Genomic DNA, 14,079 nt, shown 5'->3' with positions numbered 1-14,079 from the left:
CTTGAAGCCTCAGATTTCTTTTCTCTAAATAAGAACAGTCTGTATTTTAAGAATGATTGAAAGTAGGGAGAATTTTGCAGATACAGTTTCAATTTTATTTCTATTTTTATTTTATTTATATTGAAATATTAATTACTTTTTAACTTTTCCTCGATAGCCAATATTGAGGTTATTAAATTGCAATAGATGATCATGGATAATTTTTAAAAAATAATTTATTACCAGCAGTGGTGGTCGTTTCTGCAGTCGTGGTTGTTGTTGCCGTGGTTGTAGATGTTGTTGGCGTGGTCGTGGTTGTTGTCGGCGTGGTCGTGGTCGTTGTTGGGGTGGTTGTTGTTGTTGGAGTGGTTGTGGTTGTTGTTGGCGTGGTCGTGGTTGTTGTTGGCGTAGTGGTGGTTGTTGTTGGAGTGGTTGCGGTAGTAGTTGGCGTAGTGGTGGTTGTTGTTGGCGTGGTCGTAGTTGTTGTGGGCGTAGTGGTGGTTGTTGTTGACGTGGTCGTGGTTGAAGTTGGCGTGGTCGTGGTTGTTGTTGGCGTGGTCGTGGTTGTTGTTGGTGTTGTCGTAGTTGTAGTTGGCGTGGTCGTGGTTGTTGTTGGTGTTGTGGTGGTTGTAGTTGGCGTGGTCGTGGTTGTTGTTGGCGCGGTCGTGGTTGTTGTTGGTGTTGTCGTAGTTGTAGTTGGCGTGGTCGTGGTTGTAGTTGGCGTAGTCGTGGTTGTTGTTGGCGTAGTGGTTGTTGTTGTTGGCGTAGTCGTGGTTGTTGTTGGCGTAGTGGTGGTTGTTGTTGACGTGGTCGTGGTTGTAGTTGGTGTGGTCGTGGTTGTAGTTGGCGTGGTTGTGGTGGTTGTTGGAGTGGTTGTGGTTGTAGTTGGCGTAGTGGTGGTTGTTGTTGGCGTAATCGTAGTTGTTGTGGGCGTAGTCGTGGTTGTTGTTGACATGGTCGTGGTTGTAGTTGGTGTGGTTGTGGCGGTTGTTGGAGTGGTTGTGGTTGTAGTTGGCGTAGTCGTGGTTGTTGTTGGCGTGGTTGTGGTTGTAGTTGTAGTTGGCGTAGACGTGGTTGTTGTTGGAGTGGTTGTGGTTGTAGTTGGCGTAGTCATGGTTGTTGTTGGCGTAGTGGTTGTTGTTGTTGGCGTAGTCGTGGTTGTTGTTGGCGTAGTGGTGATTGTTGTTGACGTGGTCTTGGTTGTAGTTGGTGTGGTCGTGGTTGTAGTTGGCGTGGTTGTGGTGGTTGTTGGAGTGGTTGTGGTTGTAGTTGGCGTAGTGGTGGTTGTTGTTGGCGTAATCGTAGTTGTTGTGGGCGTAGTCGTGGTTGTTGTTGACATGGTCGTGGTTGTAGTTGGTGTGGTTGTGGCGGTTGTTGGAGTGGTTGTGGTTGTAGTTGGCGTAGTCGTGGTTGTTGTTGGCGTGGTTGTGGTTGTAGTTGTAATTGGCGTAGTCGTGGTTGTTGTTGGAGTGGTTGTGGTTGTAGTTGGCGTAGCCGTGGTTGTTGTTGGAGTGGTTGTGGTTGTAGTTGGCGTAGTCGTGGTTGTTGTTGGCGTGGTTGTGGTTGTAGTTGTAGTTGGCGTAGTCGTGGTTGTTGTTGGCGTAGTAGTGGTTGTTGTTGGCGTAGTGGTGGTGGTTGTTGGCGTAGTGGTGGCTGTTGTTGACGTGGTTGTGGTTGTAGTTGTTGTTGGCATGGTCGTGGTGGTTGTTGGCGTGGTCGTGGTGGTTGTTGGAGTGGTTGTGGTTGTTGTTGGAGTGGTTGTGGTTGTTGTTGGCGTGGTCGTGGTTGTTGTTGGCGTGGTCTCGGTTGTTGTTGGCGTAGTGGTGGTTGTTGTTGGCGTTGTGGTGGTTGTTGGCGTAGTCGTTGTTGTTGTTGGCGTAGTGGTAGTTGTTGTGGGCGTAGTGGTGGTTGTTGTGGGCGTAGTGGTGGTGGTTGTTGGCGTAGTAGTGGTTGTTGTTGGCGTGGTCGTGGTGGTTGTTGGCGTAGTGGGGGGCTGTTGTTGACGTGGTTGTGGTTGTAGTTTTTGTTGGCATGGTCGTGGTGGTTGTTGGCGTGGCGTGGTTGGTTGTTGGAGTGGTTGTGGTTGTTGTTGGAGTGGTTGTGGTTGTTGTTGGCATGGTCGTGGTTGTTGTTGGCGTGGTCTCGGTTGTTGTTGGCGTAGTGTGGGTTGTTGTTGGCGTTGTGGTGGTTGTTGGCGTAGTCGTTGTGTTGTTGGCGTAGTGGTAGTTGTTGTGGGCGTAGTGGTGGTTGTTGTGGGCGAAGTGGTGGTGGTTGTTGGCGTAGTAGTGGTTGTTGTTGGCGTGGTCGTGGTGGTTGTTGGCGTAGTGGTGGTTGTTGTTGGCGTCGTGGTGGTGGTTGTTGGCGTAGTGGTGGTTGTTGTTGGCGTTGTGGTTGTTGTTGTTGGCGTAGTCGTAGTTGTTGTGGGCGTGGTCGTAGTGGTTGTTGGCGTAGTGGCGGTTGTTGTGGGCGTAGTGGTGGTTGTTGTTGGCGTGGTCGTAGTGGTTGTTGGCGTAGTCGTAGTGGTTGTTGGCGTAGTGGTGGTTGTTGTTGGCGTGGTCGTAGTGGTTGTTGGCGTGGTCGTAGTGGTTGTTGGCGTCGTAGTGGTTGTTGGCGTGGTCGTAGTGGTTGTTGGCGTCGTAGTGGTTGTTGGCGTAGTCGTAGTTGTTGTTGGCGTAGTGGTGGTTGTTGTTGGCGTGGTCGTAGTTGTTGTTGGCGTAGTTGTGGTTGTTGTTGGCGTAGTCGTAGTGGTTGTTGGCGTGGTCGTAGTTGTTGTTGGCGTAGTGGTGGTTGTTGTTGGCGTGGTCGTAGTGGTTGTTGGCGTGGTCGTAGTTGTTGTAGGCGTAGTTGTGGTTGTTGTTGGTGTAGTGGTTGTTGTTGTGGGCGTGGTCGTAGTGGTTGTTGGCGTGGTCGTAGTGGTTGTTGGCGTAGTGGTGGTTGTTGTTGGCGTAGTCGTAGTGGTTGTTGGCGTAGTGGTTGTTGTTGCTGGCGTAGTGGTTGTAGTTGTTGGTGTTTCAGTAGTCGTAGTAACTATTAATAGAAAAAATGATCACATGTACTTGAGGTAGAGAAACAGGGTTGCAACATTCAAATTCTATGGGCTATGTTAGTACCTACCATAAATAAAGTGATTTTTTTCGGGAATGTTATGAAATATGCTCGTTGCTATAATAAACATATAATTCTAATATAAAATATTAATGGTTGAAAATGCGTAATAGGACTTTTTTACTTGCACATATTAAATCCAGTAAAATCTGTATAATGTCGTTAATTGATATTTCTATGTATGCTAAGTGGCCACAATGAAATAATGCATTTTGAGTGTGAAATATGCATTTTTATCGATATATTATTTTCATGAAAATACTTCTAAAAATCATTTTCGGACTATAAGTAAACGGCCTATGGTAGATAAAAGTAGCCCACGTTGATAATAAAAAAGATGCCATTTTTCCATCAACGGATTGAGCCCGGCTTGGCAATGAAAACGCTCGGACACGCCAGGAACCTCACTCTTTCTACCTATATCGTGTATTATGTCGTTTTCACCGCCAAGTCGGGCTCTATCCTATTGGTTGAAAAATGGAGTGAGAACTGCCTGCCGCCGTGTCATTTTTTATACCATCGCCCAATATTGAATATTTTAAAGAAGCGTGTTAATCGAAAGTTGAGGGTTATTTGGTGACTACATATGTTAAGAATTTTAGTTAGGCTAAATAGCAAATATCGGATCACGCATGGGTTGTCAATACGACGGCTATAGTTTCTGTGTAGGGATCATGTGACGATGACCATGATAGCGCATGAGTTACGTTGTACGTTAACGCGAGAATGATTCATCTCTTCACTCGAGAGTAGGGTAGAAAACTTCCATTCTGGTCACAGGCCTTCTTTGAAGTCTTATGAGCCAATTTAAATGCTCAATGATTTAAGAACAATCCTTGCAAAGCAGAGGAAAAATTCTACAATGAAGTGTTAGGGTAGTAAGGTAAATATGACATTACACGAGAAGGCAGGTGCTTTCCATTTTAATTTTCTTAATTGTAATTCCTTATTCAGAAACATTTAATGAAAATAGTCTTATCGATATCAGCTCTTATTGTTGATGTCATAATTGTAAAGCAATGCTGCAATGGGCAATCGAAATGCCTCAATGAATTTAGTAAAACAACATCGAGTCTGAACTCCGTCGAAAAGAAATAAATAAAAAGCAGTAGCTAACAATTTAGATATGACAAAATAAGTAAAATAATTTTTCAATGCACTAGGAAATTTAATGACAAATTCTAAGTTTATACTATTGAGAATGTTTCCATTTTATAAAAACAAATGAAAATTGGGACATAGAAATTAGAAATTGGGAAACAGAATTTTGGCGGACCCAATTTACGTCTTGATAGTTGCCTTTGATGTGAATCGTTCCAGTTACTTCTTTGGTCTGTAAAACATATACTGGGGCATTAAAATTTGCTTAGAGGCGAGGAAATTTATAGCATCTATATCAAATCACCCCACAAAAAAAGGTTTTGAGTAAATGAGCTGTCATAGCCGATTTTGTGACCGATTTTGTTTGATTCTTTTTCTAAATGTACTAAGTAAACGTAAAACCATGCTATATATCCACGTAAATGGATCGACATGTTTAAAGGTGTCGTATTGTCGTATTAAAGGCATACATACATTAAATAGGAAAATGGTAGTGATTCCAATGGTACTCAGTTTTTCAGGTTTTTTTTTTTTTTTTTGCTCTTCAGGGCTATTTCCTTATTTTCTTTGTACTTTTTTGCTGAAAGCACATGACAGATCTATGCTTGACATGTAGGTAGCATTTTCATAATGAAATAAAATCATGTCAGAATTTTTCATATTTTTTATAGATACTTATATCCACTATCACTAAAGTTTAGGGTATCATTTTTAGCTTATTTTGTACTTTGTGTGTTTGACTTAAACTATTTTTCTTGCATTAAACATGATCCTCACTTTTCTTTCTATTGTTTTTTTTATTCAGCATTGACAATATTCTTTAAGAAAATGTAAGTTACAGACATTTAAAATGGGTCATGGGGTGCGATGCAGTCATTGAAAATCATGTCAGATTTATATAGAATAAAGAACAGCTAGTGTGTTGAAACCGAAACAGTTATTGCATGACGATGCGGTATATATCCAAGTTTATGGACTTGACTAAGGTTCGAGGGGAATATCATCTTTGTCAGGTCGATAGAACTGGATATTCACAGATATTATTATACAATAAGTGTTTTTTGTTTGTTTTGTGACTAAACTTGAAAAAAAAACCCAGTGTGGTTAAGGCTGATCACTATCAAACCAAATGTTAAAAATAGTTAAGATACAAATAGTCCTAATCTTTCTTCATTTCCTCGTGTCCCTTTTCAATAGCCTTGTATTTTCTTTTACTCTAATGCGTGTCAGTACGTGTGTGTAACATTCTATCGAGATCGGCATGTTCCTATGTAAAATTGGCGACGTAAGAATTTTTTAATGAAAGAAGCGAAATTCAGCGGGAAGGGCTAAGTGCTAGAAAATGTCGGAAAACATTTTTAAGTAAGTCGCTTTTATATGAAATAAAGAACAGCCAGATTTAGTGATGTTGTCACATTAGAAAACTAGTTTACCGCCACACAATTTTATTGAAATGTAACGAAGCTGTTAATTGGATTACGCGTTTATTGAAACAACATACGATTGGCTAAATTTTGACGGAAGCGCGTGAGGGTGGTTATTTGTGAAAAAGAATATCACTTTTTGTTGTGAATTTTACTTTCCATGGACCTCCAACTGAACAGTTATCAACCAATGAGATAAGCGGAATTAACGAGCTGATACATTCACTTGTTAAAACTATAGAAACTGCGAAGTAACAAGTATGCGTTTCTTTCCACGTGGTCACGAAATACTACTGCTCACGAGATAGTATCTCGTTCCCATGAGATACTTAAATCATGGCCACGAAATTGTATCTTGTTTCTACCAGTTAGTTATCCCACGAGTTAGGTTCTTGCGGTCACGAGATAAAAAAGCACCATCCTGAAGCTTCCGTATAAAACAGTTATAAGCTATTCATTCTAAGCAAAGCAGGGGATTTCAACATCAAAAGCAATAAACAATATGAATAACAATTAACAAGTTATCATTACTTCCAGGCTGACACACTGTTGACATTCATGTTTAAAAAAAACACTGAAATATAAAGACAGTTCGGAAGATAGATTGAAAAGGTATATCTAATTACCAGTTTGGGATGTAGTTGACGTTGATGTAGTAGTTGTGGTTGTTGTTGGAGTAGTCGTTATTGTAGGCGTGGTCGTGGTTGTTGTTGGAGTAGTTGAGGTTGTTGTTGGTGTTGTCGTGGTTGTAGTAGGCGTTGTCGTTGTTCTTGTATGCGTGGTCGTGGTTGTTGTTGGTGATGTCGTAGTTGTAGTTGGCGTGGTTATGGTTGTAGTTGGCGTGGTCGTGGTTGTTGTTGGAGTAGTTGTGGTTGTTGTAGGCGTGGTCGTGCTTGTTTGTGGTGTTGTCGTGGTTGTTGGTGGTGTTGTCGTAGTTGTAGTTGGCATGGTCGTGGTTGTTGTTGGCGTAGTCGCGGTTGTTGTTGTAGTAGTAGTTGTTGATGGTGTTGTCGTAGTTGTAGTTGGTGTGGTCGTGGTTGTTGGTGTCGTGGTTGTTGGTGTTGTCGTAGTTGTAGTTGGCGTGGTCGTGGTTGTTGTTGGTGTTGTCGTGGTTGTAGTTGGCGTGGTCGTGGTTGTTGTTGGCGCGGTCGTGGTTGTTGTTGGTGTTGTCGTAGTTGTAGTTGGCGTGGTCGTGGTTGTTGTTGGTGTTGTGGTGGTTGTTGTTGGCGTAGTCGTGGTTGTTGTGGGTGTGGTCGTAGTTGTTGTTGTCGCGGTCGTGGTTGTTGTGGGTGTGGTCGTGGTTGTTGTTGGCGCGGTCGTGGTTGTTGTTGGTGTTGTCGTAGTTGTAGTTGGCGTGGTCGTGGTTGTTGTTGGTGTTGTGGTGGTTGTTGTTGGCGTAGTCGTGGTTGTTGTGGGTGTGGTCGTAGTTGTTGTGGGTGTGGTCGTGGTTGTTGTGGGTGTGGTCGTGGTTGTTGTTGGCGCGGTCGTGGTTGTTGTTGGTGTTGTCGTAGTTGTAGTTGGCGTGGTCGTGGTTGTTGTTGGTGTTGTGGTGGTTGTAGTTGGCGTGGTCGTGGTTGTTGTTGGTGTTGTGGTGGTTGTAGTTGGCGTAGTCGTGGTTGTTGTTGGTGTTGTCGTGGTTGTAGTTGGCGTGGTCGTGGTTGTAGTTGGTGTGGTCGTGGTTGTTGTTGGTGTTGTGGTGGTTGTAGTTGGTGTTGTGGTGGTTGTAGCTGGTGTGGTCGTGGTTGTAGTTGACGTGGTCGTGGTTGTTGTTGGTGTTGTCGTAGTTGTAGTTGGCGTGGTCGTGGTTGTTGTTGGTGTCGTAGTTGTAGTTGGCGTGGTCGTGGTTGTTGTTGGTGTTGTGGTAGTTGTAGTTGGCGTGGTCGTGGTTGTTGTTGGTGTTGTGGTGGTTGTAGTTGGCGTGGTCGTGGTTGTAGTTGGCGTGGTTGTTGTTGGTGTTGTGGTGGTTGTAGTTGGTGTGGTCGTAGTTGTAGTTGGCGTGGTCGTGGTTGTTGTTGGTGTCGTAGTTGTAGTTGGCGTGGTCGTGGTTGTTGTTGGTGTTGTGGTGGTTGTAGTTGGCGTGGTCGTGGTTGTTGTTGGTGTTGTGGTGGTTGTAGTTGGCGTGGTTGTAGTTGGTGTTGTGGTGGTTGTAGTTGGCGTGGTCGTGGTTGTTGTTGGTGTTCTGGTGGTTGTAGTTGGCGTGGTCGTGGTTGTTGTTGGTGTTGTTGTGGTTGTAGTTGGCGTGGTCGTGGTTGTAGTTGGCATGGTTGTTGTTGGTGTTGTGGTGGTTGTAGTTGTGTTGTCGTAGTTGTAGTTTGGGGTGGTCGTGGTTGTTGTTGTGTTGTCGTAGTTTAGTTTTTCATGGTCGTGGTTGTTGTTGGTGTTGTGGTAGTTGTAGTTGGCGTGGTCGTGGTTGTTGTTGGTGTTGTGGTGGTTGTAGTTGGTGTTGTCGTAGTTGTAGTTGGCGTGGTCGTGGTTGTTGTTGGTGTTGTGGTGGTTGTGGTTGGCGTGGTCGTGGTTGTTGTTGGCGCGGTCGTGGTTGTTGTTGGTGTTGTCGTAGTTGTAGTTGGCGTGGTCGTGGTTGTTGTTGGTGTTGTGGTGGTTGTAGTTGGTGTGGTCGTGGTTGTAGTTGGCGTGGTCGTGGTTGTTGTTGGCGCGGTCGTGGTTGTTGTTGGTGTTGCCGTAGTTGTAGTTGGCGTGGTCGTGGTTGTTGTTGGTGTTGTGGTGGTTGTAGTTGGCGTGGTCGTGGTTGTTGTTGGCGCGGTCGTGGTTGTTGTTGGTGTTGTCGTAGTTGTAGTTGGCGTGGTCGTGGTTGTTGTTGGTGTTGTGGTGGTTGTAGTTGGCGTGGTCGTGGTTGTAGTTGGCGTGGTCGTGGTTGTTGTTGGCGCGGTCGTGGTTGTTGTTGGTGTTGTCGTAGTTGTAGTTGGCGTGGTCGTGGTTGTTGTTGGTGTTTGGTGGTTGTAATTGGCGTGGTCGTGGTTGTTGTTGGCGCGGTCGTGGTTGTTGTTGGTGTTGGGCGTAGTTGTTGTTTGGCGTGGTCGTGGTTGTTTGTTGGTGTTGTGGTGGTTGTAGTTGGGGTGGTCGTGGTTGTTGTTTTGGCGCGGTCGTGTTGTTGTTGGTGTTGTCGTAGTTGTAGTTGGCGTGGTCGTGGTTGCTGTTGGTGTTGTGGTGGTTGTAGATGGCGTGGTCGTGGTTGTTGTTGGCGCGGTCGTGGTTGTTGTTGGTGTTGTCGTGGTTGTTGTTGGCGTGGTCGTGGTTGTTGTTGGTGTTGTGGTGGTTGTAATTGGCGTGGTCGTGGTTGCTGTTGGTGTTGTGGTGGTTGTAATTGGCGTGGTCGTGGTTGTTGTTGGCGCGGTCGTGGTTGTTGTTGGTGTTGTCGTAGTTGTTGTTGGCGTGGGTCGTGGTTGTTGTTGGTGTTGTGGTGGTTGTAGTTGGCGTGGTCGTGGTTGTTGTTGGCGCGGTCGTGGTTGTTGTTGGTGTTGTCGTAGTTGTAGTTGGCGTGGTCGTGGTTGCTGTTGGTGTTGTGGTGGTTGTAGATGGCGTGGTCGTGGTTGTTGTTGGCACGGTCGTAGTTGTAGTTGGCGTGGCCGTGGTTGTTGTTGGTGTTGTCGTGGTTGTAGATGGCGTGGTCGTGGTTGTTGTTGGTGTTGTTGTGGTTGTAGTTGGCGTTGTAGTAGTAGTAGTTGGTGTTGTCGTTGTTGCTGTAAGCGTGGTTGTAGTTGGAGCAGTCGTGGTTGTAGTTGACGTAGTCGTGGTTGTGGCTTCTGGCGTTGTAGTTGCTAGATTAACAAGAGGATAACAACTTGTTTTGCATATTGATATTATATTATAAATTCAAAGCCTTATAAACCATTTATGTTTTCATATGTTATCCCGAAAAAGTTAAGGATCCTGTATACTCCTAAAACACATACACCACAAAATAAAACTGATAATGTACTAGTATACAAATATTGATATGCCTAAATACAAAACAACACAAAATCACCGTGACATTGAGTCTCGTTTCATTTCCCGGTTACTTGTTTTAAATATGTCGAGTAATTTGATGACTGGCCCAGGCGAAAATTTATCAAGTATCGTTGCCAACTAGGCTTTCAGGCATTTCCGACCAGAAATATTTCCTCTGAACAGCAGCAGACACAGACAAAGTTCAGCTGCTCCCAATAACGCATGATTCTTTTTATTTTAAAGACCATTTCTCGCCTCATTGCACACAATTTCTGTTAGGGGGCAGGGGAGTGCAGATTTGCGAATTCCACATTGACGTGGGTACCAGTGTTGAAATATCCATAGAAAAACTCGTTTTGCTTATTTTTCTTTGAAACTACTATGGACTATTGCAGATACTATAGACTACATAAAGACGACTCTCCGGTCCTATGCACCTGTCGCTTTCCATGCCAGATGTAGTGAAAATTGGCCAAATCACCCAAATTTTATAGACCAAAATTAGCCTAACCGGGCCTCACTTTGAACTCTGCCATTCATCCATTTTGTATTTTTAAATCCAATTTCGTAGCATATATGTATAGTGCGAACATAGATGCATACCCAGGGGGTGTGGGAATGTGTCTCCCAACCACCACTTTATTTCCCTAATTTTCACTTGAAAAAATGTGGAATGGATGACAGCCGAGCTTTCTGGCCGACTTTTTGTTCTGATGTTTATGTTTTAGCCTCAACCGGAAGTACGGAGCTAAGAATTTTAAAACACCCGCCATGTAGAATCATTAACCGTTCCTCATTCCCCAGATATATTAAAGAATAATAATGATAAATAACCAGTAAGATAGATATGCCTTTATATCTACCCTGTCCTGTTTATACAGAAAATCGACCGGGGCCAAACTACGAAACCGCTCCCCTGCCACCTTAAGTTTTTAAGATGTTTAAATAAAATAAAATGTAACCTGTCCTGAATCCTAAGACACTTATAGTGATATCAATGAACAAAAAGTGTTGCCGTACCTTGCAAGATAGCCGGTGAATAAGCCAACAAAAGTGCCCACCCCTCCACGCAAAAAATCAGCCAAAATTTGCATTCTGAATCAAAGGAACCCGAAAAACTATTTACTGCCTTTAAGTTAATTTCACACGATATTTACATTTTAAAGCCTTTCAAATGTTAAAACCATGTACTTTTAACATAATTTTGGTATACAAATGAGATTACCGTACTTATCTATCGGGACCCTTTAAAGGCCACCCATCCATACATTTGGGGCCCTCCAGCCATATGGTTAATGAGCATGTTGTAGATTGACAGTCGAGGTTGTGGTTTGGCTTGTTTGCTGAAACAAGAGGATACTTGTTGCATATGAATAGATAAATTCAAGCCTATAAACATTTTTTTCATATGTTATGCCGAATTAAATGATACGGATCCTGTATACTCCTAAGAACAACAACAATAAACTGATAATGTACTGTATACAAATATGATTGCCTATACAACACTACAATACCTGAATTGGATCTCGTTCATGTCCGTAATTGTTTTAAATATTCGAGTAATTTGATACTGCAGGAAAATTTATCAATATCGTTCCACAAGCTTTCAGCATTCCGCCAGTAATATGTTTTGAAAAGCAGACAAACAAGTTCAGCTGCTCATTACGCATGATTTTTTTATTTAAAGCATTTCGCCTCATTGCACACAATTTCTGTTGTGGCAGGGGAGTGCAGATTTGCGAATTCCACATTGACGTGTGGGTACCAGTGTTGAAATATCCATAGAAATCTCGTTTTTGCTTATTTTTCTTTGAAACTACTATGGACTATTGCAGATACTATAGACTACATAAAGACGACTCTCCGGTCCTATGCACCTGTCGCTTTCCATGCCAGATGTAGTGAAAATTGGCCAAATCACCCAATTTTATAGACCAAAATTAGCCTAACCGGCCTCACTTTGAACTCTGCCATTCATCCATTTGTATTTTTAAATCCAATTTCGTAGCATATATGTATAGTGCGAACATAGATGCATACCCAGGTGGTGTGGAATGTGTCTCCCAACCACCACTTTATTTCCCTAATTTTCACTTGAAAAAATGTGGATGGATGACAGCCGAGCGTCTGGCCGACTTTTTGTTCTGATGTTTATGTTTTAGCCTCAACCGGAAGTACGGAGCTAAGAATTTTAAAACACCCGCCATGTAGAATCATTAACCGTTCCTCATTCCCCAGATATATTAAAGAATTAATAATGATAAATAACCAGTAAGATAGATATGCCTTTATATCTACCCTGTCCTGTTTATACAGAAAATCGACCGGGGCCAAACTACGAAACCGCTCCCCTGCCACCTTAAGTTTTTAAGATGTTTAAATAAAATAAAATGTAACCTGTCCTGAATCCTAAGACACTTATAGTGATATCAACTGAACAAAAAGTGTTGCCGTACCTTGCAAGATAGCCGGTGAATAAGCCAACAAAAGTGCCCACCCCTCCACGCAAAAATCAGCCAAAATTTGCATTCTGAATCAAAGGAACCCCGAAAAACTATTTACTGCCTTTAAAGTTAATTTCACACGATATTTACATTTTAAAGCCTTTCAAATGTTAAAACCATGTACTTTTAACATAATTTTGGTATACAAATGCAGATTACCGTACTTATCCTATCGGGACACCCCTTAAAGGCCACCCATCCATCATTTGGGGCCACCCCAGCCATTATATAGCTTAATGGCATTGCTAGATATAGACACAGGTGTTGCTTTTAAACAAAATGGCATGAATAGTCATTATCTAGGCACTAATTTCTTCTTTTGGCCGTTTTATGATACGAATCCTACTGGCTGGGGATCCTTAGCTTCATTATTATATGGCCACCTACTGCCATTTTGGGACTCGCTAGGCCGAATTTAATACTCAGAAATGAATAAAAACCACTATAGGTTACAGTTCATTCCGTAATGGGTTTAAATACATGCAAAAAGTCAATATTTGAGTGGTTTGAAAATTTGCCTATTTTCCTTAAGGTGGCAGGGGAGTGCAGATTTGCGAATTCCACATTGACGTGTGGGTACCAGTGTTGAAATATCCATAGAAATCTCGTTTTTGCTTATTTTTCTTTGAAACTACTATGGACTATTGCAGATACTATAGACTACATAAAGACGACTCTCCGGTCCTATGCACCTGTCGCTTTCCATGCCAGATGTAGTGAAAATTGGCCAAATCACCCAAATTTTATAGACCAAAATTAGCCTAACCGGGCCTCACTTTGAACTCTGCCATTCATCCATTTTGTTTTTTAAATCCAATTTCGTAGCATATATGTATAGTGCGAACATAGATGCATACCCAGGTGGTGTGGAATGTGTCTCCCAACCACCACTTTATTTCCCTAATTTTCACTTGAAAAAATGTGGATGGATGACAGCCGAGCGTCTGGCCGACTTTTTGTTCTGATGTTTATGTTTTAGCCTCAACCGGAAGTACGGAGCTAGAATTTTAAAACACCCGCCATGTAGAATCATTAACCGTTCCTCATTCCCCAGATATATTAAAGAATTAATAATGATAAATAACCAGTAAGATAGATATGCCTTTATATCTACCCTGTCCTGTTTATACAGAAAATCGACCGGGGCCAAACTACGAAACCGCTCCCCTGCCACCTTATGTGCTTACGAGGTTTAAAACATAAAAATGAAACCTGTCCTGATCCTAAACACTAATATGATATCAACTGAACAAAAAGTGTTGCCGTACTGCAAATAGCGGTCAAAGTATAGCAACAAAAGTGCCCACACACTTCTACGCAAAATCGCCAGAATTTGATTACGGTGAGATCAAAGGTAATCCAACAATATTATCTTTAAGTTATTCACAGAATAATTAAAGACTTTCAAACATGTTTAAAACATCACTTTTACATAATTGGTTAACAAAGCAGATTACCGTACTTATCTATCGGGAACCCTTAAAGGCCACCCACCATCATTGGGGCACCCCAGCCATTATATAGCTAATGGCATTGCTAGATATGACACAGGTGTTGCTTTTAAACAAATGGCATGAATAGTATTATTAGGCACTAATTCTTCTTTGGCCGTTTTATGATACGAATCCTACTGGCTGGGATCCTTAGCTTCATTATTATATGGCCACTACTGCCATTTTGGGATCGCTAGCCGATTTTAATACTCAGAAATGAATAAAAACCACTATAGGTTACAGTTCATTCCGTAATGGGTTTAAATACATGCAAAAGTCAATATTTGAGTGGTTTGAAAATTTGCCTATTTTCCTTAAGGTGGCAGGGGAGTGCAGATTTGCGAATTCCACATTGACGTGTGGGTACCAGTGTTGAAATATCCATAGAAATCTCGTTTTTGCTTATTTTTCTTTGAAACTACTATGGACTATTGCAGATACTATAGACTACATAAAGACGACTCTCCGGTCTATGCACCTGTCGCTTTCCATGCCAGATGTAGTGAAAAATGGCCAAATCAC

At 42.6% G+C, this 14,079-nt stretch overlaps 4 protein-coding genes across 4 annotated transcripts in view; all 4 read right to left on the bottom strand.

The window, feature by feature from the left end:
* The window catches only part of LOC123530489 (serine-rich adhesin for platelets-like), a 61,315-nt gene extending 60,222 nt beyond the window's left edge, over window positions 1-1,093 (bottom strand). The window contains exon 1 of the mRNA XM_053520776.1: window positions 223-1,093. Coding sequence (XP_053376751.1) covers window positions 223-1,093 — 871 coding nt within the window. The remainder of the gene's footprint in view (window positions 1-222) is intronic.
* LOC128547691 (probable basic-leucine zipper transcription factor R) lies at window positions 1,090-5,448 on the bottom strand. Its single transcript, XM_053520775.1, has 2 exons — window positions 5,419-5,448; window positions 1,090-3,006 (listed from the first exon to the last, which is right to left on the bottom strand). The coding sequence occupies exons 1-2, from the start codon at window positions 5,446-5,448 to the stop codon at window positions 1,090-1,092; spliced, it is 1,947 nt and encodes a 648-aa protein (XP_053376750.1).
* Window positions 5,449-6,227: 779 nt separating this feature from the next.
* Window positions 6,228-7,871, bottom strand: LOC128547690 (mucin-2-like). The gene has a single exon (XM_053520774.1). The coding sequence runs from the start codon at window positions 7,869-7,871 to the stop codon at window positions 6,228-6,230; it is 1,644 nt and encodes a 547-aa protein (XP_053376749.1).
* An 86-nt stretch (window positions 7,872-7,957) lies between these two features.
* The window catches only part of LOC128547689 (mucin-2-like), a 30,686-nt gene continuing 24,564 nt past the window's right edge, over window positions 7,958-14,079 (bottom strand). Inside the window, exons 2-3 of the mRNA XM_053520773.1 lie at window positions 8,887-9,385; window positions 7,958-8,760 (exon numbers count right to left, since the gene is read on the bottom strand). Coding sequence (XP_053376748.1) covers window positions 7,958-8,760; window positions 8,887-9,385 — 1,302 coding nt within the window. The remainder of the gene's footprint in view (window positions 8,761-8,886; window positions 9,386-14,079) is intronic.

Source organism: Mercenaria mercenaria, chromosome 13, assembly GCF_021730395.1.
Source record: "Mercenaria mercenaria strain notata chromosome 13, MADL_Memer_1, whole genome shotgun sequence".
NCBI lineage: Eukaryota > Metazoa > Mollusca > Bivalvia > Venerida > Veneridae > Mercenaria > Mercenaria mercenaria.
The sequence above is the reverse complement of the archived record's forward strand: the minus strand, read 5'-3'. Positions and strand labels throughout refer to the sequence as shown.